Source organism: Aedes aegypti, chromosome 2, assembly GCF_002204515.2.
Source record: "Aedes aegypti strain LVP_AGWG chromosome 2, AaegL5.0 Primary Assembly, whole genome shotgun sequence".
Taxonomy (NCBI): Eukaryota; Metazoa; Arthropoda; class Insecta; order Diptera; family Culicidae; genus Aedes; species Aedes aegypti.
Window position 1 is genome coordinate 425,629,501 of NC_035108.1, and position 25,217 is coordinate 425,654,717.

The window sequence follows — 25,217 nt, forward strand, 5'->3', positions numbered from 1 at the left end:
TGCTTACTTTTTGTAAAAAGGTAAAGCTATGGTAGACGAGTCGTTGGAGTTCAAATGGAAATGACTTCATCTCGCTTTAAAGTACTTTAATTTTATTGATTTCTCAGTGGGGATCCATTGCGAAAAAAAAGCTGAAGTGTTGTCTATCACTGGATTATGTTTGCTCCACACCGACGAGACGCCACTCAACAAATCCCACCTTTCAAGAATCACTTCGAATTGCAAATCACTTTGCTTCCTTTGTGTGGTGTTGAATGGATCGGTGTTACAGAACAGCTTTCCAGTCACGTCTTGTGAGCTGGATTTGAGAGATATTGAGATAAAAGGGACTAACTAATATTGTGGATTTTTTTATCAAGTAAATCTCTTTTAGACAGGAAATACAGAATTTGTTCTCGTTTGATTTCGAAGGAAGATAAGAGCAAGTATAGAAAAACATACATCTGTATCGGTCCTTTATTAACAATGTTTCGCAAGTTGTAACAAGCACGATAAATAACAGCTGCGAACTAAAGCCCCAAAGAGAAAGAGAGAAAGAGCGATGATGAACCGTGTTACTTGTATAATTGAGCGTGTCGAATGACACGTTTACCAATTAAAAGTAAATGGAAACTTCCAAAAGTTTAAGTCAATTCCGGACACCTCGAAGCACTTAGTGCGAGAAAGGTTGTATTCCCATAATCCTCTTACTTCGCCGGCATCGAAACAACCCAAACGGAAAAGCCTCCCTCCATCGCGCTTCGAATCATTCGAACAGCTAATCTCATTCGAACTGAAAGGACGCTTTCCTAGCGAAAACACAGGAACAGATGGTCCAACGCTAGGGTGTGGCTTATTTTTCAAAAAATCTTGACTCCAAAAATTCTTAAGCTTTCTGATTTAAGTAAATATTTATTTTTCAAGAAATTTTGTATCTTTTCACATTATTTTCCTCAAAATTCAATTTATGAAAAGTATGAATAACATCTTAAAATAAGTGTCAGTTTACAGAAGTTTTATTGAAATTTTACTTGATATCATGAAAAATATGAACTTTGTTTGACCATAATGTTCTGATTTCTCAATAAATTGCAAATCTTTTAATAAAATGAAAAAAAAATTTGAATTTTTAAAAAACTTCTATTAATGAATTCCAGTAATATTTTACGCAAATTGTATGTGCTATAAACTTTTCATGTATATAATTTTAAAAAGGTGTTGCTAAAAGATTTGAAATTTGTTGGAAAATAACGAAATGATGTGACTTCACTAAATTATAGCTTGAAAATTCACCAGTCACTTGCAGCACTTTTGAATCTTAATATTTTTGGCTCAAATTTCAAGTTTTCTCTTTTTATGTGATTTTGATTCACTGCAGCCTACGAAATTTGGTTTTGAGAACCCTAAAATATATGCCTCACCCTACCCAACATTTATCCAGCTCCGAATAGGATGGATTATTTGACTTACTTTTGAGCTCCCGGCCCTCCTGGGTGCAGGGTCCCTTCTCCAGCAAACATTTGAGGTAGTTGCTCAGAATCCGATCGTTGCTCAGCACCTGGTCCACGTTGATGTTGTCGAACTTGTCGGTGTACTTCTGCTGGGCCGAAACGGTGGCCACCAGGGCGACGACGCCGAACACAATCAGGCAGACGGATTTCATCGTTCTGTAGTTTTATTGCTTTGGTGGGGGGTGAGTAAGGAGTTGTATCGCTATTCTATGTGGCGGTGTAATGATCTGAAAAAAAAGTAAAATAGGAGAGAATTCTTATAGATTATCGACTGGAATGGAACTGTTCTTCAGAATCTGTCCAGGATCTTGAGTTATCGGGGTGACCCATTTCGTATAAAGACGTCTCGCATACTGAATTTGACATAATGGACGAATTGAATAAAGCAGTTTCATACTAGAACAGGTAGCATTATTAAGAAGGCATATGATTCCCATTATGCCAAACGTCGTTATGCGAAACGTCCCACCCCCAGAATTATCGTAATATAGCATTAAATACTACGTTTTGACAGTTCTTGACTACCATTCTTCAATGCGATTGTTGTTGAAAATTTGAGAGATTTGAGACTCAAACGAGAAAGAATCTGTGAGTGGAATACAAACATTGGTGTCGGCGCTCAGCGGCCAGTGAGAGAAACTGGATGTTTGGAAGGTTGTTGTCTGTACATTTTACCGCTGGCGCCAACTGTTAGTGTTCAAGAACGATGTAAACAGACGTTACCCTATTGTATCTAAATTTGTTTCAAAGAATAGATTTTCCTTCGTATTTTTGCCTTTCCAACGTTATGTATGAACTTATCGTTTCCCCACAAGTCATTTTTGGTGTTCACAAACGCAAAGGGGGACATGGTCCAATACGCGCTCTTGAGGTAAAATGGCTCGATTCATTGGATAATTTCTAAAACGTTACAATTTGTGTTCCTTGCCAAACGATTTAAACATATGCTTACCCAATAATTGCCGCTATCACCCTCGGACATTAACTCATAGATTTTTTTTCTTTATTTTCCGGTGAAATTCAACAATGTGTCACTGTTTTGCCTGAGTCATAAGTTTTTCCGATGATTTTATCAACGAATAAGCGATTCCATGCCATGCAAACTCATGTAGAAGCCTGGTTGCTGACTGTTCGTACTCCATACCAAAAGGCATTTTACCCCATCCATTCGGGCATTTTAACCACTCCCATTTATCATCCTACTTTAAGACACGATTTCGAACCGTGAAAATATTCAAAATTGGGAAATGTTTTCATGGTGATAGCTAGAAAATATTGTAATGTTATAGTTAAGACTATGAATGGCCTTAAAATGTGGATCTTACTACACGAAAACGACACAAATCCTTAATGTGATATTTTGGACCGTTTTACGCTACCTCCAGAGCTTTGTCAGAAAATTCACCCGGAGATTAATTCAGCAGTTTTTTTTTCTCTGAAAATCACTTTTGAATTAGATATTGTAAAGATGCCTACAGAAATTCCTTTACGAGTATTTTCTGTTGTTCCTATGATGATTTCTCCAAGCAGCCCTCATCGAGTACTTCCTGGATTTATCATGGATCCAAATTTTAGCATTCTTCGTATGCTCTGTAATATGAAATTGCATATTTGATTTGATTTAATGGCCTGTATAGTTGGTGAACAAACAAAGGGCAAAATTTCACTAAGACTAATATTTAATAGAGATTCTAATGACATTTCTCAATGGATCTTATTCTGGGATTCTTCCGAGAGCCCAACTCTATCAACTGATTCAGAACACTGACAAAAAATTTTACATTCCTCTATTATTATGAAATCCGTGGAGAATTTTCTGGAAGAGCTCCCTATGATATTTCATTGATTGAACATTTGTTCGGAAAATCTTTAAGGTTCCGTAAGAGAAATTCTTGAAGCAATTCTTTGTGTTATATCTGACGTATGAAAACAAAAAAATAAATACCCTAAGGTTTTTTTTTACACGGGGAATACGCGCCGTGCAAAAAAAAAAACGTGTAAAAAAACTTTAGCGTAAATTTGGTATATATTTTGGAGCAGCGGTTTTCAGCTCGTACTCCCCGGAACGCTTGGCAGGTGCATTGCCACAGCTCATAAAATTTTACCGATGCTATTGAATATTTGGAACTAAAACTTTTTATTTGAAAAACGAATATGAATTTATCATTTTTATGATTTCAAACAAAACATTAAGTTCAATTGGCTGTGAACGGCAAAAGCTGTGAATGCAAAAAGCTACTGATGATAATCGATATCACGAATTTGTGATGAATATAGAACAAAGCTATATTTTGAATTTTCAAAAGCTCAAATATGATAAACAAAACAACAACTTTTACATTTTTTTTTTTTTGGGAAAGAGCGCAATTTGACAGGTGTAGAATAAACATTCCCTATGACATTCTAGGATACTTAGAAATATCTCGCTCATTCGTTCATGTTTCCTAACTATAAACAAAAGTCAAAGAAAAAAACTGACATGCATAAATTGTGCCCTTTGCAACTATCTTATTCAAATATGCCACTAAGTAGTTTGAAAAATGTTCGATATCATATCTTTTCGGATTAGAAGCCGAATGTTTGATTTTCATTGGAATAATAATGTCGCTTTATGTTTGTCATAATTTTCGAATTTCATAAAAAGATGCGATAATGAACAGGTGCCCCACGGAATAATTTTACTTGGAAAAGTGCTCCGTGAGCCAAAAAGTTTGAAACTCCCTATTTTAGGGTTATGTGCAATATAATGTAGGAATATCTGGGAATAACATGATGTAGGAATAACTGTGTGATATAATGTAGGGACATCTAGTTTTCTAGGGGTTTCTAGTTCTCAGCAATACTTTAATCGCTGTAGAAATCATTGGGGGATTTTAAACAGAACTGTAAGTGCACTGTAAGCTACTGGAAGATTTTGTGGCCGAATTAATTAAAATTTTGAAAAAGAAAGTTTATTTATTACCAAATTAAATATTTTTGACGGATATCTGAAAAATTCTCAAAACACGAGAAGCGAAGCTCTTGAAGAAAAAATGAGTATTTCAGAGGAGTTACAAATATAATCCTAGGAAGCATTCTTGGTAGAAATCTTGATAAGTTCCTGAAGATATGCTTACAGCAATTGCCGCGTGAATTCTTGAAAAAGTATAAGAAAATTCCTGAAGAAATAAAAAAATCATATCAAAAATTTTAGAAAAATATGACCAATGAATATTTTTAACATCGTTACAATGCAGTAATTCCTTGTGAGACTATTTGTAAAATCCAAAAAGGCATATCTGAATATCTGGAGGAATGGAATTCTCGGATGTACTTTTATAAAGTAAAATCCAAAAAGGCATATCTGAATTTCTGGAGGAATGGAATTCTCGGATGTACTTTTATAAATTCTATATTTATTCATAGGAACCCAGGAAAAAATCCTTGAAACAGCTCCCGTTATAGTCACTAAATCATTTCTAGGAGGCAACTCTGAAGAATTTTCAAATGAATCTGCAATGAAAATTTTTGGTTGACTTCTAAAACATTCCCTGTAATAAACATTTGAAAATTTTATGGGTAACTTTAGAGATGCTTCCCAGGTACCTAACATAGCCCTATCAGGAGTCTATGACATTAGGTCGAATGACGTTCAAGCATGGGAAGCACTCACTAAGTTTTTGCTTTTCCCTCATTCGCTTTCACGTGAGCGATTGTACGTGAGCGAGACTGCTGATTCTTCAACCAAGCTGAGCGTTCCTATTTTCAGTGCCCATTCTGCTTTTTCTGCGAGCACTAAGCTGAATCAATCTGTATTCGCTTCCGATTCTGAAAGCTGAGGGCAACCGAATAATAAACATTCTGATTCCGTTCGAGTGGTATTCGGTTTTGAGCTCCGAGTAAAAGCATTTAGCGTCCATTCGCCGAATGCATTCTGCTGAATGCGCGGATTTCCGTCTCACTAAATCATTCCGTTGTGTGTATTACCAGACAGTGAACGCTCACTGTCTGGCAATATACACCACGGAGTTACTCGGTGAGAGGTAAATCCGCTCCTTCAGCAGAATGCATTCGGCGAATGGATGCTAAATGCGTTCACCCGTGTTTCACGGATACAGGTGTATTGGAACTCACTTCTCTTCGCGTTACTTCTGATTCTCGCTTTTAAACAATCGGTTTTGACGCTTTCATGATACATTCTTACCAGTACGGTTCAGCTATCACTGAACATTCGGTATCAGCTGATAATTTGCTATATTTTATCAGTGAATTTGCGGTGAGTGAGTGAGTTTTCCCATGCTTGGTGACGTTGAAGTGCATTTAATTGCACTGGAATGGATATTTTTGCATTCTATTCAATTTACATCAAAGCCAACCATTTTAAAATATCTAATGTCTGTTTGACCAAACATCATTCGACGAAATGTCCTGATGGCGCCTGATTTGGAATAATAGCAACGCAAGGCTTTAGAATATTCGGTAGAAAGTACATTTGGTCGAAGAGACAATTGGTCGAATAGACGTTTGGTCGAATGACCTTGGAACATTTCGCCGAAAGATTATTTAGTAATGGTTGCTTGAAAAATCGTTTGGTTCAACAGATATAAACCGAATTAGAATTGTTGCACAATGGATGGTCTTATGTTTATTTTGAATTCATTGGATTTTTTTTTTAATTTTATCGTCGCTCAGTTATTTGAATATTGAACATTGTTGAACTTATTATTCTTTCCAAATGTTATCGTTCTTTATATATTATCTTTATCTTAGTGGCTTTGAAGAAGTGTCGACAATTTTGATTGATAATAACTGGATAATTATTTCAATGGAAAAAAACACGTCAGGTGAATCGAATCAACATAGGTGAATAAAGTCGACTTGCTACCATTTGACATCATCTCGTCGCGATTGATCCAACTTGCAGAGTAACCCGACTAGAGACTTGTAACAAAAATATAATACAATTTTATCAGAATATGATATGCATATCATATTATGATATAATTTTGTTAGGCTCCGTTATCCACAGAACATAATAAAACAAAAATATAACATAATGTGTTTTATTTCCCTTTAAGATATTTTTTTTGTTCATTTTTAACAACTTTATAACAAAATAAACAGATAGTTATGCATCTCAATAATATACAATATTATCTTATATCGAACAGTATTATAATTTTGATACTTTGTATCAAACATTATAACTTGATTTGATATGTTTTTGATAGAATTAAAACACATTTTGTTATGTTTATGTTACTATTCATACACTTTTTGTTATAATTTTAGTTATTTTAACAACATCCTGCATCAAGTTTGTAACAACCTATGTTCGAAAAAAACTTATAACATAATAACATATGCTGATATAATTTTGTTTTGTACCCTTGGTCGGGAAGCCTCTATGAGGAAAAATACATCAAGTAACGTCAACAACACAAGTGGTCAATCAGTTTTGTGAGAGAGTCTGGGTAATGAACTGGAATCCCAAACTACTACTCGTCGTAGATTGAAGTTTTGGAGTCTGTTCAAGAAATACTAGTACACCAATGCAGATTTCTTGCACTCTTCTATGTTGTCCAAGCGTATGCAACCTTCCAGTAAGGGTTATTACCATATGACCCAATTGCTGTGTAGTAATGTCAAAATGTCCATCTGTAAAATCCCTGTTCGACCAAATTTTCGACGAAACGTCCATTCGACAAAATGTACTTTCGACTAAACGTCATTCGACCAAGTGTTCGCCAAGATTCGCCGCGCAAACCAATACTCATACAAAATAGTCAACTTTGACATGCTCTAATATTGTTCCCTTGTAATCAGGTGAGATATTTTTTTCTCTAAAGTACTACACATATCATCAATTTTTGAAAGAAGAAAGTTTCAATTTTTTTTCCAGCTTCTGTTCAGGAGGGAGAAACTAGGTGAAATTTTTAGAAAAAATAATAGTTTTAAGTTTCAAAACATTCGTTCAACCAATATTTTAAACAATTTTGTTTAGGTAGACGATTGTCCATTTGTGTGATATAAAAGTTTAGATCTCAATGTTAAGAGAAGATTCAATTTTTAAATGAAAACAAAAAAACTCTGAAAGTTTTTGATTCGAAAATTGATCTACAGAGAGTTCTATAGAGAAAATGTCAGCTTTATTCCTTATTTTGCACACTTAAATTATTTCACAGACCTCATCGAAACTTTTTGCCGAGAATCCAACAGCTGAGAATTGGGTAATTTTCAATGCCGAATCTCGGTACTTATTTTACCGAGATTTCAGAAATTCAAATATTTTGCCGAGATCTCAGCGAACGTTACAGAGATTCGGTGAACGCGAGATCTCGGTAAAAGTTTCACCGAGAATCGTCAAATTATATACCGAGCTGTTGGGATCTGGGTGAATCCGTGAAAGTGTGTGGAATAAATCAACAGGATGTTACACTCGAATAGTTTTTTATGAAAATTGACATACTATTTCAAATAGCATTTTCCATATATTATACTAAACCTCCATTTCACAGTCAAAAACAAAGAGCTTGGCTAACAAATTTGTTCGAGTGGTTCTTCTTCTGTACGTATATGAAAACTTTAGCCCTTTATGCGACTTACTGGTAACTTGAATTCCTTTTCAAAATTTAGGATTCTTAGAAGGAATCTTTAGAAGGAAAAAAATAATCTTGGAACTCATGTAGAAATTTGTTTGAGAACTCAATAAAAATTCTTAGAATAGTTTCTAAAGATTCGCAAAAATTCCAGACAGAAGTGTAATCACTGAGGACTCGCTGCAGACGTTCCTGTACAAACCACTGCATTCAATGTTTGAAATAGCCTCTGGTAGAGTCAAACAAACAAATCAGAATAGGAAACTATTTTCACAAGAAACAGAAAATTTACACCGTCAAAAGCTGAACATTACTTATACTAGATAACGGACACACAAAACACCCAGTGGTAAGTGTAGACTTTTTCGATTGACAAAAAGTTTCCTCCGAGCTGATTGGAAATCGAACCCTCACCTTGTGAAACTTACAACATGGCTGACAACCCGACCAGTAGATTACAACAAAGCACAATTATATCAACATTTGTTACATATAACAAATTTTGTTTCATTTTTGTTAGAAGCACTTTGAGTCGGTGGAGGAAATTATAACATAATTAAAACACAATCAGTTACAATAACAAAAGCTGATTCAAATTTGATTAAATTAAAACACAATTTGTTATAAAAATCTTGAGATCGACGGGTTATAACAAATTTTGTTATAATTCCTTTTTATAAGATAACAAAATTAGTTATATTTTTGTTCGGTTTGAAAAACTTTTGTTAAAATTATAACATATTTTGTTTATATTTTGTTTAGTGTAGAGGAAATTGTGTTACAATTTTTGTTTTTTTTTTTTTAATTATTAACCAGGCAAAATAGTAACATACTATGCTAGAAAAAACGCACTAACTGAGTAACAAAATATGTTACAACGCTATTGTAGTCCACTGGTTGGGAACGCACGGCCAGTTTGCTATGAGTTAAGTAGATGCATTTCTTTCAACTCTGGTTTGAACAGTATCTCTGCTGAAAGCTTGGCTAGCAAAACGGAATTTTAGCTAATAATTAGTGATAGTTAAAGATTCTTGAGAAAAATTCTAAAGAAATAATTCAGGACATTCTGCAAAAAAATAAGGGAATGCTCAGACTAATAAATAAATTTCAATATTTTAAATATGTATCTAGACAATTTTTGATATTTCAGTACGTATTATAATTAGAAATCGGATGCTTAAGATTAAGTGCGTTAAAAAAAAAAATCAAATAAAATACACTCCCGTAAAATTTGTGCACAAAATTCAAAAAAATGTTTTTGTCAAAACATCTTTGATATAAATATAACTTACACGACAAACGAATGCGAAAATGGCAACTTTGGCAAAGAAAGCTCTCAGTTAATAACTGTGGAAGTGCTCATAGGAACACTAAGCTGAGAAGTAGGATCTGTCCCAGTGAGGACGTTAATGCCAAGCAGAAGAAGTAAATATAACTCAAACTTTCTCGAAAGCTTCTATTGAACATGTAATCACAGAGTTATGGACAAAACACTGTTGTATGTTTTTGAGATGATAAATCTAAACTTTTGCACGAGAGTTTTCCAAAACTCACAGCAAGATTGATTGATTGAAAAATGAATCACCACCTCTAAGCCAATTAAATTGAATACTAATATCTCTGCAATTCAATCTACTAGTCTATAACGCTAGAGTTCATAAAAGTCACACAACTGGAGGAACCTGTTTGAGTTGATAACATAGTTCTCATGCACATTAGGTTCAATAGCACACTCCTAAAGGGACCCGCTTTAGAAGAGCGAGCTTTAAACGTACCAGTTACCATAAATAATAGCACTGTTAGAGGTAGCAGATTAGAGATCCTGAATGGTGGTGAAAAGGCTTTAAATTACACGTCAATTATCCGTTATCGCTATCTGGGTGCTGTGGGTAGCTCTCAACGTATATCAGAATAGAATTACCTTGTTGGATCTGAATATAAAATGATGTGCTGTACAATTAGATGAAAATGCATGAGCAAACTCACGTAAAACGTGTGTTGATTTCTGAGTGGATTTGACTCGATACAAACAAGAGAAACGATAACAAAATAAAACCTTCCTGACCAATTTTTTGGAACCCCTCTCATCGTGGCAACATGTCTACTAAAAGGTTTCAAATAAAGAGCTTCTAGTTAATGTGGGAATATTATTAGTTGAGTTTTGGAAGCATTAGGAGAAATATTCCATTTTTACAAGTATGAAGAAAAAATATCCAAACTTTTTTTCAATCTACTACAGACCTTCAACCTTTGGCGGAGAGGCCTGTGTCATCCGCAAACAGGGATTTTTGACATCCCTGAGGTAACTCAGGTAAGTCAGATGTGAATATATTGTATAATATTGGTCCCAAAATGCTGCCTTAGGGAACACCAGCTCTTACAGGAAGTCTTTCAGATCTGGAGTTCTGATAATTAACCTGAAGTGTACGATTTGACAGATAACTTTGAATTATTCTAACAATGTATGTTGGAAAATTAAAGTTTTTCAATTTTACAATCAAACCTTCACGCCAAACACTGTCGAATGCTTTTTCTATGTCTAGAAGAGCAAGACCAGTAGAGTAGCCTTCAGATTTGTTGGAACGAATCAAATTTGTTACACGTAAAAGTTGATGAGTGGTCGAATTTCCACTACGGAATCAGAACAAAATGGCAAAAAATAAGTTTATGTTGATGTAGACCATTGTTCTGTTCAAAATAACCTTTTCAAAAAGTTCACTGATGAAGCTTAACAAACTGATTGGTCAATAGCTGGAAGCTCTAGCAGCATTTTTGTCCGGTTTTGATATTGGTACAACCTTGGCATTTGTCGGGAAAATATACCTAATCTACTGTAAAATAATTTCAATGTAATATTTATTCAATAGACAAGATGAATGAGATTCTGTTTAATACAAAAATTCTTATATCGAAACAGAGGCCCAGCACACAAAGTTCTACAATCGCGCACACCCAACAACAAATCCCTCAATATTAATAGTGATGCAACTGATCGTAAACAATGGATCTCCTTGATGGCCCCCCTCATACGGATAACGGCCCGATGTCAAATCCAATTATAGTGCCAATTAATGCAACGCTGCTAATTAGCATCCACACGAGCCGCCGTCGTCACGCCAAACGCCAATCAAATCTACACTATGCCCAGATCTATCTATCCATCTAGGTTCGATTGCACGTATAGCAACTTTGAAGGTCGGTAAGTTTTGCGAGTTTGCAGAACGAAGGTAGATTGTATCTTTGCCGTCCAGGCTAGGCTTGCGGCATTTTTCTTCGTTTCAAGTACACAGCTGTGACACTTGATTTGCGACATCAAATCGCGCGAAATGCTCGTTCTTAGAAGTGATCTTGAAAGATTTAATGAACCTTGATTTTTCGCCAACTTCTTATTTACTTACATTTTCAAGTACACTAGCACTAGTTGCTGAACTTCTGTAGCCACTAAGTATCGCGATCAAACTGATTGCGGAGAACGCGTTCACAAGTTTACGGCACGGCGCCTAGTTGGCTAATGTCCACGATTTCTTAGTACCGTCAAAAGCTTTCGAGAAATGATTGAAAACTGGTACATGGAAAACAAGTCGGATTACTGGTTTTAGGTACTGGTCCATGTTGATTTGGTGGGGAACTGATACAATCTTTTTGCTGTTGGCCGATTGATAGGTGTTTTGGTTGGAAGCAATATTTGCACGTATTTCACGGTTTTGAGTTTGAAAATTGCTTTTTCTTCCTTTTTGGCGTTACGTTCCAACTAGGACAGAACATGCTTCTCAGCTTTCTTTGCCAAATAACCATTTTTGCATTCGTGTTTCGTGTGGAAAGCACAATGAACCCACGACCATCAGCTTGGACCTGCTGAACAGCTGCGCGTTCATCACTACGGCTATCTGGGCCCTAAAGATTGCTAAACTGCTTGTTGCTCCGTTTCACCATATTCAAGATGTCCCAGCAAAACTGAACAAGCTTTTTACATACACAATACAAAACTGTTTGCTAACTGGCAACACTGGTCGTACAAAATCTATAAAGCTCAATATTTCGGTTGCAAGATATTTAAAACTTATCTTATCAAATCGTTGCCAAGATCAAAATTTATTTGTAATCTGACAGCACTTATAATGTGACATCAAACATAATCAAGGTATCAATGCTTCCTACCTTCCTGTCTTCTTCTTCTTCTTCTTGTTCTTCTTGGTATTACGTCCTCAGCGGGACATAGCCTGCTTCTCAGCATAGTGTTCTTTTTAGCACTTCCACAGTTATTAACTGAGAGCTTTCCTTTCTAAAGTTGCCATTATTGCATTCGTATATCGTGTGGCAAGTACGATGATACTCTATGCACAGGGAAGTCAATCAAATTTGCATAACACCGACCGGGAATCGAACCCAGACACCTTCAGCATGGCTTTGCTTTGTTACCGCGGACTCTAACCACTCGGCTAAGGAAGGCTCATCCTACCTTCCTGTATATCTGTGAAATAGAGCTTTTAGTCATCAGTTCAAGCAGTTTTGGAAGATACAATCAAATTTTCAATTTTATTGGGTTACATTAACTGTTATCATTTCCAGTATTACAAAATATTTGAATGCAGATATACCTTTGCCAAAAGTGGGTGGAAACACTGTTCAGAGGGGAAATTAATTCTATCAATCAAATCAGCCAATTTATAGATAATCTTAAATTGCACAAATTTATGTTGGGGAATTTACGTTTTCTTGGCAGTCTAAGCCGCGAAAAATTTCGTGTTTGTTTGTTTACATATATGCGCGATCCTCTATCGATTCACACCGACAGATTTGTTAAAAGCTTTTTGGAAATATTTCTCGCGTTGAGTATCATACAGGCGTTTCTGCAATGATCGATTTCTCTTTTGATTAGTACACGAAGTTCAATCGATTTTGGTAACATTTTACGATACAACTTGATGAAGGACAATGAGTTCTTTCTACTGAATCAAAAATAGCTGTCGAAAACAGTGGCCCGGCTAAGAGATGGACTAAAGAGAAAATCGATGAAGAGAAATCGATCGTTGCAGTTACGCCCTTATGATACTGAACGCAAGATTTGTACAACGCTTCGAACATCTCTTGTCAGTCACTGTCACTGTCGACAGCCTCATTCTCGTCGGCAGCTTTCCCATAAGAACTGCTGATGAATCATCTCTTCACCAGCTCCAAATCAGTCGGATTCAATGCGTGTTAGAGAATTATCTGAATGTTTGAATTTTGAAAAAAAAAAAATATATATAGTGTGCATCTTGAAAAAAAATATAGTCTTTTGAAAATTGGTTGTCGATAATAGCCTAAAAGTGCCAAAGCCGTAAATTACCCTAAGTCTCAAATGTCCATCAATTTAAACCAGCGTCTTAAAAATCGGATAGAAGCACCGAAAGCCTAGCCTAATATCTAGCTAAACGAGACCTATTCACCTAAAACCTTATAGGCTCGGAAAACATTTACAAGCTGGCGCTAGTAGACAAACATTTCATTAGCTCACATCGCAGCTCAGTGATGAGATTTAGAATAATTATAATAAACAGAGTTGATCAACTGAATGAGACGGTATAGGGAGGGAATGTCGAAAGACAGATCGTAGAATGTCAAAGTTTCGAATCCCAAAATGTCGAAACGTCATAAGGACAAAACGTGGAAAGACAAAACGTCGACACGGTGCTCCCCTGACCGTTATTATCAGAAAAAAATCTCCATCAAATCTGTGCTCACCAGTCGTTTTCTATAGCTTTGCTGCATGTCTGGGAAAAATTCAAAAAAAAAAATCGTAGGGCACGTTTTGAAGTTACGCCCTTTTGATTGTATGAGTCCAAAAATTCAAAGAAAATCTGATCTATTTGAACGGGTTTTCATTGGCCGTGATTATCAGATGAAATATTCCGTCAATATTTTATTCAAATTTTGTTTACTCCGTTATTCGTAACTCATGAGTGGAGTTTTGAATGAGAAGATCGACGAAATTTTGAATTACGCCCTTTTGGAGGTGTAACCATGAAAAACACTGATTTTGAATGGAATAATTATGCTTTCTAAACAGTTAATCATGTTTAAAATGTAACATTGCATTTACATACCGCAAAAATTTTTCACAATTACTTGATTTACCGTAGGCTCAAGCGCTATAAGGCAGTACGAAGCCAATTTTGTATTAATATAGTTAGTATTATTCATAAACTTTTTGGATGTTCCAGTAAACTTTGTACATCAATTTTTATTTAGTTCCGTAATACTTGCAGAGCTTAGTTGTACATGTCATCCTTAAAATCAAAACTCTCTTACGAAGATTCTACCCCATAACCCCAAATTTCATTTCCCCGAATGCATCAGCCTGAATTCCATCACTCTAGACGCACCATTACGCCCAATGCTATTGCTCCGAATATATAGTTACCTCAACCTATAGTTAAAGTGTATAGTTTCAAAACGATTTATGAAATATGGTAAATACAGAGTTGTTCATAGATTCTGTGTAATTTCCAGTTTTGGTGACCGGAAAATCGTAAATTGTTTGTGGCCTTGTAAGTTACCAGGTGGCATGGTATGGTAGACTACCATAACTTGGTGTGAATCCTACACAAACTGAAGATTTCTCTGTAAACTTTCATTTTATTTAATCACAAACTTTGCCTGTCAAGGTAAAACTCACCAGCTGCTATAATAAGTGAAAGCAAACAAAAAACAATATACTTTGGGAGCTACATAGACTTTTCATTGCTCTGAAGAAAAAACATTTTTTAAATTAAGCTGTGTAAGTGCTAACAAGTGTTACATGATGAAATTGGCTCCGTAATGACTTATGGCACTTGAGCCTATGGAAAATCTGTTAATTGTGAAATACTTTTGCGGTATGCAAGTGCAATGTTTCATTTTAAACATTTGACATTCTTAACTGTTTTAGAATGCATAATTAATCCATTTAATATTTGTGTTTTTTTATGGTTACACCTTCAAAAAGGCGTAACTAACAATTTCATCGATCTTCTAATTCAAAACTCCACTTATAAGTTACAAATAACCAAATAAACAAACTTTGAATAAAATATTGATGCAATACTTCATCTGATAATCACGGCCAATGAAATTCTGTTCAAATAGACCAGATTTTATTTGAATTTTTGGACTAATACAATCAAAAGGGCGTAACTTCTAAACAGGCCCTACGATTTTTTTTTTTTTTTTTGAAATTTTGCTCAAACATGCAGCATAGCTATACAAAACGACTGGCGAGCACAGATTTGATGGAGATTTTTTTCTGATAATAACGGTCAGGGGAGCACCGTGGTCGAAAATAAGTAATAATAAGTAAAATTTCAGCAGCGATTTGTTATTATTTTCCAGATTATTTTTTTTGCACTGTAGTCAATAAAATGTGCATTTGGCACATAGTAAATTATTTATTCTATTGGAACAGAATCATTCTTCCAAGAAATTATCGTTTATTTGCAACTTTCTCTTTACGACGTTTTGGCATTTGACGTTTGGATTTTTCTTTTTGCTTTTGGAATACAGCCATGGATAAAAATACGGAGCTGAATCCCAATTGTGATATATTTTGGGCGTTAGTGGGTTAAATGACCGCTTCAGCGATCTCTATAGGAATTCATCTAAAAGTTGTTTTTGAGATTATCCTAGAATTTCACCATGGTCTATTTAAGAGATTTCTCCGTGAATTATACTAGGAAATTCTAAAGATAGAAAAATTCTTCATGAATTCTGATGAATATATATCAAGGACTAGTTCCACTATATCCACCAAGATTTCCTTGAGGGATCTAATTAAAAAAAGCGCAGGAATTTATTGGAATATCTTCGTAACTTTTTCAATAGTTCATCTAGGAATTTCACCTGAGATTTAAGGATCTGCCCTCAAATTTATCCATGAATTTTATTTTAAACTTTCTCAGACATTCTGCATTAGTTATACTTTCCTGATTTTTTCAACGAATCTTCCCTGCAATGTCTGTACATGTTCATATATATTTTAGGTATGGTCCCGCTACATTCATCCATGATTTATTAAATAATTGCTGCAGATAGTCCTAGGACAAGGTACAAGAGTTTTTCCTATAAATTGTCCAACGATTTTTTATGGAATTTCCTTTGAGCTTATCAGTGGTTTCTTCTAGAAATGCATCCAGATAAACATCCAATTTATCCAACAATCGTAGTAGTTCAAAATACTTTAATGAATTTTTAAGAACTTTGCGTTGAATTTTTGTAGGAAATTATCTATAAAGTCAAAAATAGATCAAAGAAAACTTTTTATTAATGTGCTCAAATGTTAATTTACCCCCGATATTTATTACTAAAACATAGGAAAACTTCTGTCATGCTGTCAAAGTCACATGGTTTGATTACACAGCGCAACAAAAATGACATTTTTGCGTGTCTCAAGGATCAAATTATGTGTCTCTTGTAGGTTTGGGGTTGCTGAATCTGATGCCGTTCTCAGAAATTTCCAAGCACGTCACAATTTTTAGCTACAGGTCGCCAAAGTTGTATAAAACATTGGTTTTATTGATGTTTACCTAAAATTTGAAGTATATTATATCAAACATTTTTGTGATCTTATCCACCAAGCATGCAAAAAAGGACTCAAACTTTCGTTTTAGATATATTTTGGTTGAAGTTCTACGATTAAATTTAGATTAAACCGATCTTTTTCAACATGCTTGCAGTCTCCATACAAAATCCTTCATTTCTCTTATATGGCAAAATACAATACTTTTCTAAACCATCAAAAAATAACTTTTCCGTATCAAAAATATTATAAACTTTGATGATAAGTATTGTTATACACATAAAGTTTGAATTCTGTGGCAAATTAAGCAAATGAATTGCCTTACAAGCTGGCAAACTTGCATGCAAGTTGGCTGAAATAGTCAATTTTTTGCATTTTCAACAACCAATATCTCAAAATCTGGACGTGCTATGATATTTCTGTAAACGACAATGGATTCAGCAACCCTTAATTAAGTAAATAGAGGTATTTTGATGCTGGAGACAAAAACGTGTTCCGCAGTGTTATGAGGAGAGTATGTTTTCGAAGTCATTCAAAACAAAAACAAAATCTTCAGTGAAAATACTGAAATTTGCTGCTGAAAATAACACAAAACTAGTGAACTAATTACTAAAGTAAAGATTCAGTAAAGACGGTTCAATTTTCTAATTTTAAAATATTTAACTAGTTACGCGTGGTGAAGATAAATTTTAAGAATAATCCACTTGCTCTGGTGGGATTTTAACTCACGACTCTTGTGTGCTAGACGAGTGCTTTAACAACTAAGCTACCGAGCCACTGGGTAACTGGGTAACACGTATTTCTTAATTACACTCACAAATGTTATAAATGTCATGGTGGTTCAAATGCATTTCAAGTGAGAAATTTTCACTCCAAATATCATCAAAATGATTGAACCCCGTTTGGCAAAAAGTCATTTGGCATAATTGTCGTTTGGCATAATGAGTGATTTTATGAAGTATTTACCGAGATCAGCACCAACGAGCCCTTAGCAAAAAAAAAGTAGGTTCTCAGAGATTTTCCAAGCTATGGATGTTAACAATTGCTCTGACATTAGAGAGCATAACTAAAAGAAAAACTCGAGACGGGTCTAGTGGAAAATCTTTTCGGAATAATAATTTTCTCTACATCTCAGAACATAGAGTATCTTTGAGCTTGTTGTATATTTGAAAATAGTAAATTGGCAAAGAAAGTTCGCAGTTAATAATAAAGGGAACGCTCATAGAACATTTCGCTGCGGATCAAGCTTTGTCGAAGTTGGGACGTAATAATTGATGAAAATTACTTGGTAAAAGAAGGGAAAATTTATTTGCAAAATTCGATCAGCTGGAAACAAAAACATATAGCTCCAATGAACAGTTTAGGTATGAAAGAAGGTGAAATTGATTTAAATTTTAAATCAACAGCTTTTATATTTATTATAATGATTACATCATATTTAGAAAGAACATTCAATGTTTGAAAGAAGGGTAAATTTGTGCTAAATATATCGAAATCACAAAAAATAATTTAAAACAATCACGGTCGAAACCTTCTCCTATGTATATCGAAATCTCCAGTGCAAAAAAGGTAGTTAATTTAATTGTTGAACAAAGTGCCATTTTTGTAACAATTGACTCCCAAATAAGCCTGATGTCGTCAGAGGGATTTAATAGAAACGTAAAAGGAATGTCATCTTAAGAAATCCTTAGTTTCATACTCATTATGCCAAATGACCTTCCACCCATAAAAATCGATTGAGATTCGGAAAAGTAATGGGTATTTGTAGTTTTTTGACGTGAAAATTGTAATATTTGGTCACACTAGCATTGCATAGAACCAAGTAAAGATAAAATCTTATAAGATTTTTTTTATGTTGTGTCATTTCTAGGCCAATCATAAGGATGCTTCGAGGTGTATTAGTTTTCGCATGAATGCTTGGAAATATTTTTTTACAAAATTCGAATCAGCTGAGCAAAATTTCGACTCATATATGGTCGGCGTTAAGTCAGAGTGGACCAAGTAACATTTTTTATATTTTGAGAAAAATGGGCTTAAAGTCTAACGCTTTATAATTTTTGACCTCGTTAATATTTTGTTTCAATATTTCTACACATCTTTGTATTACTTTCAAGCAATATAATGTGAAATGATATTCATGAAAAATCATAATTCAAACCTCGGATAGAACGATTTTTTGATGGACTATGTGTACTTGGTTCACTCTGACTGAACTAAAGACCACCGTTCAGTGAGTTGGTTCACTCTGACTGAACAATTTCTAGGAAAACAACAATCATTCAATGCTTGCATTTTCAAACTGGGTGCATACCTCTAAGATAAACAGATTATCAAGACCCTTCGACATCAGTATCGTAAATTCTTCAATAATCCATATCGTCAATCCCGAAATTAGTAGCATTTTGATAGCTTGGTTTGGTAGGGTCAGGGCATTGGAAACCAGAAATATTCAAATATGCGTTCAGTCAGAGTGGACCAAGTGAAAATCTTGAGTACCGGCCAAAATATACTTGTCTAATAAGCGAGTTCTAGGACATGCCATACATACACCATAAAACTACCCTGAACTCCTATCGGACTTTGAAATCGACTCAAAAAAAAGCAATAATCAATCAGTTTATTGCTTTTAAACACTTGGTCCACTCTGTCTGCACAGAATTGTTGCAATTTCTGACCACCCATCAATATATGATAAATGGTCAAAAATCAAAATGAAATGCATCGAATTAAGTAATGTGTATGAAATTATATTGATAGATGAGTAGAAGAATCATTCGATGTCAACAAATCTGACAAATCTCTTGAAATGGTTTCATTTCCTCGCATTCCTCAGCGCGCTGATCATTTTCGCTGTTATTTTAATAAGCACTTGGTCCACTCTGACTGCACACTTTTATCGATTTTTATTGATCATCCAAAGTAAATTTATTACATATCTCTCGCAATTTACAGCATTCATCAAATCTGATCAAAGTGAAACGGAGGAAAGGTAATTTCGCATCTAATGAAAGAATAATCCAATTTTACCAGATTTTGTACTTGGTCCCCTCTGACTTAACACCGACCATATGAACACGTGGAAAAATGTACGAATTGCTCCAAATACACATATTATCTTCAAATTTAGCAAAATTTGCCTGATCGTGCGAAAAAAGTTACCAAAATTTCATATTTTACATAGTTCTGCGAAAAACTGCTTATTGTAAAAAAAAATAATGTTCTTAGACACAAAAGTCAATTTGAGATGAAAAATTGAAAAAAAAAAATGGAATCGTTCTGGTGGGCTTCGATCCCATGACTCCCAATACGCTAGACTAGGTGCGTTAACCAACTACGCCACAGAACGGGTAACGATTCTGCAGCACCGTCAGCCAACCTGAAACCAAAGTCCGTCACGACCCCTCGTTCTCATTCACAACTCCTTTGGCTCACTAAAATGCGCAATTTGACTCTCCTAAGCATGCCTACGAACAACAGAATTGAACAATTTATTTTAAAATGTATCGTCTTGTTAAAAAAAAAGTTGCAGGAAAATTCGTTTGTAATAACCAACACATTTACCATTTCGTTAAAGGTTCAAACCATGTCATTTGATTGGATTTCATAAAGTCGAGTCTAATACACGACACTGAAGGCGGCCTTACAGTTGAGATCGAAATACGCGTATCTGTTAAAGGATACAAACTCTAGTGGAAATAAATGGTATAGTACTACACAGAAAGAAAAATCCATGTAAATTTCAGCGTAAAATCATGCACATAAAGGGAATGCCAGATTTGCCGCAAATTTACATGACACATCGTGTAATATTACATCAACATCATGTTAATTTATGCAAATTATCGTGTAACCGGTTGGAGTCCATAATAGATTACATGATGTATAGCGGAAACTTACATGATGTTATTGTAATTTTATGCGATATGACGTGTAAATTTGCGACATATTTGGCATTCCCTTCATGTGCATGATTTTACGCTGAAATTTACATGGATTTTTCATTCTGTGTAAACTCGGTTTTTTCATCTACTTATATGTATTACACAAAACAGTTCGAAGATTTATTATCATTCATAAATACCTTTAACTAAGACTTGTTTGGCTATGTTTTTTTCTAGTCTTTCTTTATTCGGGATAAATTATAGTGTCTATTGATTGTGCAGAATCTAAAAAATCTCGCGTTTAGTATCATACAGGCGTATCTGCATTGATCGATTTCTCCTCGTCGATTTTCTCTTTGGACTAGTACAGGAAATTCAATCAATTTTGTTAACATTTTTCGATTTAACATGACGAAGGGCAATGAGTACTTTCTACTGACTTGAAAAAAGCGATCAAAAGCAGTCGCCCGGCCGAGCAATTAACTAAAGAGAAAATCGATGAAGAGAAATCGATCATTGCAGTTACGCCCTTATGATACTGAACGCGAGAAATCTAATGATCAGCAAACATTGATTTTAGTTGCTCGCTCATTCATTAGTTATTCATCTGTTTACTATAAATGTACATTCCAATTTAACATGAAAATTCTTTATCTCAGCTCAGGCACAATCAAGTATTAATCATGCAGTAAGGTATGATTATAAGAGTTTATCACCTTCACACACTCCGCTAGACGCATGTAGATGATCGATAATTGCTCCACTTTACGATGCGCACATCGCAATCATTCTAATCAAATCCAAAAGTCCCTAGCAACACTTCCATCAGGTGCTTCCCACGTGGAGTTCTTTTTTCACGTATCACCATATTCATTACCGACACACACCGGTTCTAATAGTTGGAACAATTCAATCAGAGAACACCTTGGGAACTGGAAAATCCACCTGCCCTGAGTGCGCTGATGTGCGGACCTGTTCATCTGGTCCCACGATCGGATACGGAAACAACAACACCGATAGCAGCACACATTACCTCACGCAACGAGCTCCAGGTTCTTTCGTAGGCGACGTCATATTGTCGTTGCGAATGTCGGCTCAGGAAGAAACGCTGTTCGCGATTGGCATATTGCGAACTGCTATCGGGCCCTCAATCACCGATTTCCATGATTTATTTTCAGCAACGGCCATTAGCACTATTGGCGTGGGTTGTATTTATAGCCTTAACTACCCGTCGAAGTCGATACCATCGCATTGCACAGTGGTCGCACTCCTCACAAATATTATTAAAAAATACTTATGGGGGTTGTTTAAGGATGAAAACGTTACAGTTTCTTGTACAAAAGAGCTCATTTTTAAATGTTTGTCATAATGTCATTACCATTCAATAACTTAATTTGAATATTCTAGGTATTTGAAAACAGATTAGCCTAAGCCATCGTAAAGAAATTTCTTGCAAGAACGATCAAGAACAAATGTTCCTCACTACTTTTAACGCGTTTAAATGAAATCAGGGCACCAACAATTTTGAAAACGTGGATTTTGGTTCAAAATTTAACATACTTTCAGAGTTCGTAAAATGCTGGATACCCTTAAATAATCCTATTGTTTGACAAAACATGATTTTTGAAGATGATTTGATGGAAATGGACAAACTAGTTTGGCATGAAAATTTTGTATCTTTTAAACATTTGGTCCAATACAAGATTCTTGTAATTTCCTTGATGTTAGCATTACATTTTTATTAAAAATACAAAAAAATATGGCTCATCGATATGGAATACTATTCAAGTTCAGCAGAAGCTAACTCAAGGATTTCATTGTGGTCTGTAATACACGAGCTCTAAAAAATTTCAATTATTTTGAAGCATTTCCATTGACATTCTTAAATGAAGAAATAATGATCGAAACATTTTTTTAAGAAAACGAGTCGATCTAGATTTAGTTGTGATCTAGTAAAGTGGTTTCGAAGGAGCAACATGAAATACGTTTGAAAAACTCATAAAGACTTATTTTAGCGGACACTTCTACAGTTCTCATGAAGTTAAACATTCAAATATATACCAATTGATCTCAAACTTTTGGAAATTGCTGCTTGATACCAAAGAAACCCCCCGAATAGAAGTAAAATAATTAGCAAACTTCAATTTCTCGACTTTTGTCCAACTTTGAACCCCTGTGCATCGGTAACAACCACCTGGGCCTCAACAAGGGGCGTTCACTACACGCGGGGCTCCAGTTGTTGTGGCGCCGGGTCTATTTACCTGACACACTACCCGAGACTGGACGATAATGAGTCCAATCGTAAATGTGGGTGAACTTGAAAGCAAACGTTGCTACTTGCGTTTTGTCCTAGAGAGAGTCATTAGTATGACCGTTGAATCATTACTCCGATTCTTCCACTGGCGATACGCCGACTTCGATAAGGGTGTTCACATCGGTTGGGGTTTCCCGTTCGAGGTCCTGGCTTGTTAAGGAACACTATTGTTTGCGGAAAATTACCGTCTGTTTTACAGTTTCAAATTGCGGGTTCAACGGGGTACAACGTTTCGTGACTGAGTTGATAAACTGATAAACCACTGGTAGTAGCAATTGGTTGCATGCTTGGCTAGTTAGATGACTACGTAGAGGGTGGAGGAAATGACAATGCCGCATTCGGATGGTGATTGAATTGATGGAACCGACAGCGGAATAAGACAGCCGCAGCAATGTCACCGAGAGTAGCCAGGCTTCATCAGTATTCGCGGATCGTTCCAGCAGTGAGCCACTGCCTTATTCTTCTGACATTGGTCATGACGCTAATGGTGCAAACGACCAACGACAACGACTTTGAGCTGCACTGCAGCACGTACGTGACGCGGAGAATTGAACTGGTCTAATGATGTTATCAGAACAACGATAGAATGGTTGGTACAATGGAGAGGCACACGGTAGACAGAAGCTTGAAGAAAAAGCTCTAGTCAATACCAAAAACTTTTACTTTTGATTCGACGTAGCGTATCTCACCATTAATTCAGAAGAAAATTGTACATAATTTTTAATACGAAATGCTTATCAGTACAAACGTATTACCAGCGAATTGGAGGATTTGTGCCATCGCCATATTCGAGCCTGTTTCATTATCTAGGTATCGAATGAAAAAGGAAAGGGATGAGAAAGATGGGACGAAATAGGGATTTGGTCCTTTGAAGAGGAAAAATCGCATAAGCGAAGCATGTAGCTCCATACCATAATAGGTTCAACGCCCTAAAAAACGAACTGCAAAACGCATGAGCGTAAAGTGAGCCTATAACTCATTATCACAGCGGCTTTATGAATAATAGAATGTTTTGAAGATTCAGGCTTCTGAAATCAATTTCACTCAAGAATTGCCGTGGGGGAAGACGTGCCCCGGCAGAATCTGATGTCTGATAAAATTGAGAAATTTATCAAATTTGTTTTGTATTGTACAAATTTCAATTAGAAATCTTAGAGCGTTCTGTTTGCTGTAGGGAAAAGACTCTGCAATGTACGTAGTGAAAACAGATTCTTAGAGCATGTTATTTACCGTGGCAGAAGAGACCAAGCATGGGAAACATTCACTTGATTATTGCGTTACTCTCGCTCACTTCCCTTCGCATTCAAGAGCGAGGTTGCCTTTTCTCCAACCAAGTGTTTCAATTTCCAATGCGTAGGGTCGATGTACCAATAGCCGCATAGCTAAGAACAAAAATTCGTATAAAATCGAAAAATAACGCTATCGTCATTTTTTTCCATCATCTGATAGCTTTTTATCTTGGTTTTGTGAGAAAAATTTGAAAACTACGAAAACTCAAATGTTTGCATTCATTATCGCGTGTGCCACTATAGATGTATATACATGTGCCTATAGTAGCACTATGTCTAATTTCTGTTCCTATAGTAGCACTAGCATCCCGGCGTTGGCAAAATACTTATCAAAACCGTATGTTTATAAAACTTTTATATTTTTCCTACAAAGTGTGGATCAAAAGCTTTCGTTTGATGTAAAAATAGTTCTTAATTCATCAATTATTTTGTAAAATAAAAAATAGTTTCTCTCAGTAGTGCTACTATAGGAACAATAGGTTTACTATAGGCGCAAGGGAGCTCAAATTTAAAGCAAAACTAATTATTTAGATCATTTTTTGAACAAAATCAAGCTGTATATCAATATACTTGGGTAAATAGCTACTGACCTTCATGTCAAAAAATGTTTTGAAAAGGTTTATAGCAAAACGGCCGTAAAAAGCCACTAGTGCGACTATAGGGGACTGTCCACTAAGGGAACACCGACCCTATTCTATTTGTTCTCCGAGCGACAAGTTAGACAAAAACGGCAACAAAATGATTCACTATCGACTTCGTGTGCCGAAGGCATCCGATTGCTGTAGCGTACATTCCGATTCCACACGAGTGGAATTCGCGTTTGAGTGCTGATGAGCGCTCACTGACTGGGAATACACCCGGCTAAATGATTCAGTGAGCGCGAAATCCATACATTCCGCTGAAAGCATTCATTGATACTATGGCGAATGCGTTCTTTCGTGTTTCCCATTTAACCTTTCGGTCGTCGCGCGAATTTTTGTAACGCGAGTAGTCTCGCGTTGTACTTTGTACAACACCCTTAGTTTTGCGAATATCCCAGGAGTCTGACCACTTAAAAAGATGACGTCTTCGGCAAAATTGTTCAGTAGCTCAAGGGCTATCATTTTATCTGACAAGAGATTTGGGATTTTGC

The 25,217-nt window shown here is 35.6% G+C and overlaps 1 protein-coding gene across 1 annotated transcript in view; it reads right to left on the reverse strand.

Annotated features, from left to right (window-relative positions):
- Positions 1 to 25,217, reverse strand: part of LOC5573133 (ejaculatory bulb-specific protein 3) — a 45,963-nt gene that overhangs the window by 11,480 nt on the left and 9,266 nt on the right. Inside the window, exon 2 of the mRNA XM_001660699.2 lies at positions 1,450 to 1,717. Within this exon, the coding sequence (XP_001660749.1) occupies positions 1,450 to 1,642 (193 nt within the window). The 5' untranslated portion in view covers positions 1,643 to 1,717. The remainder of the gene's footprint in view (positions 1 to 1,449; positions 1,718 to 25,217) is intronic.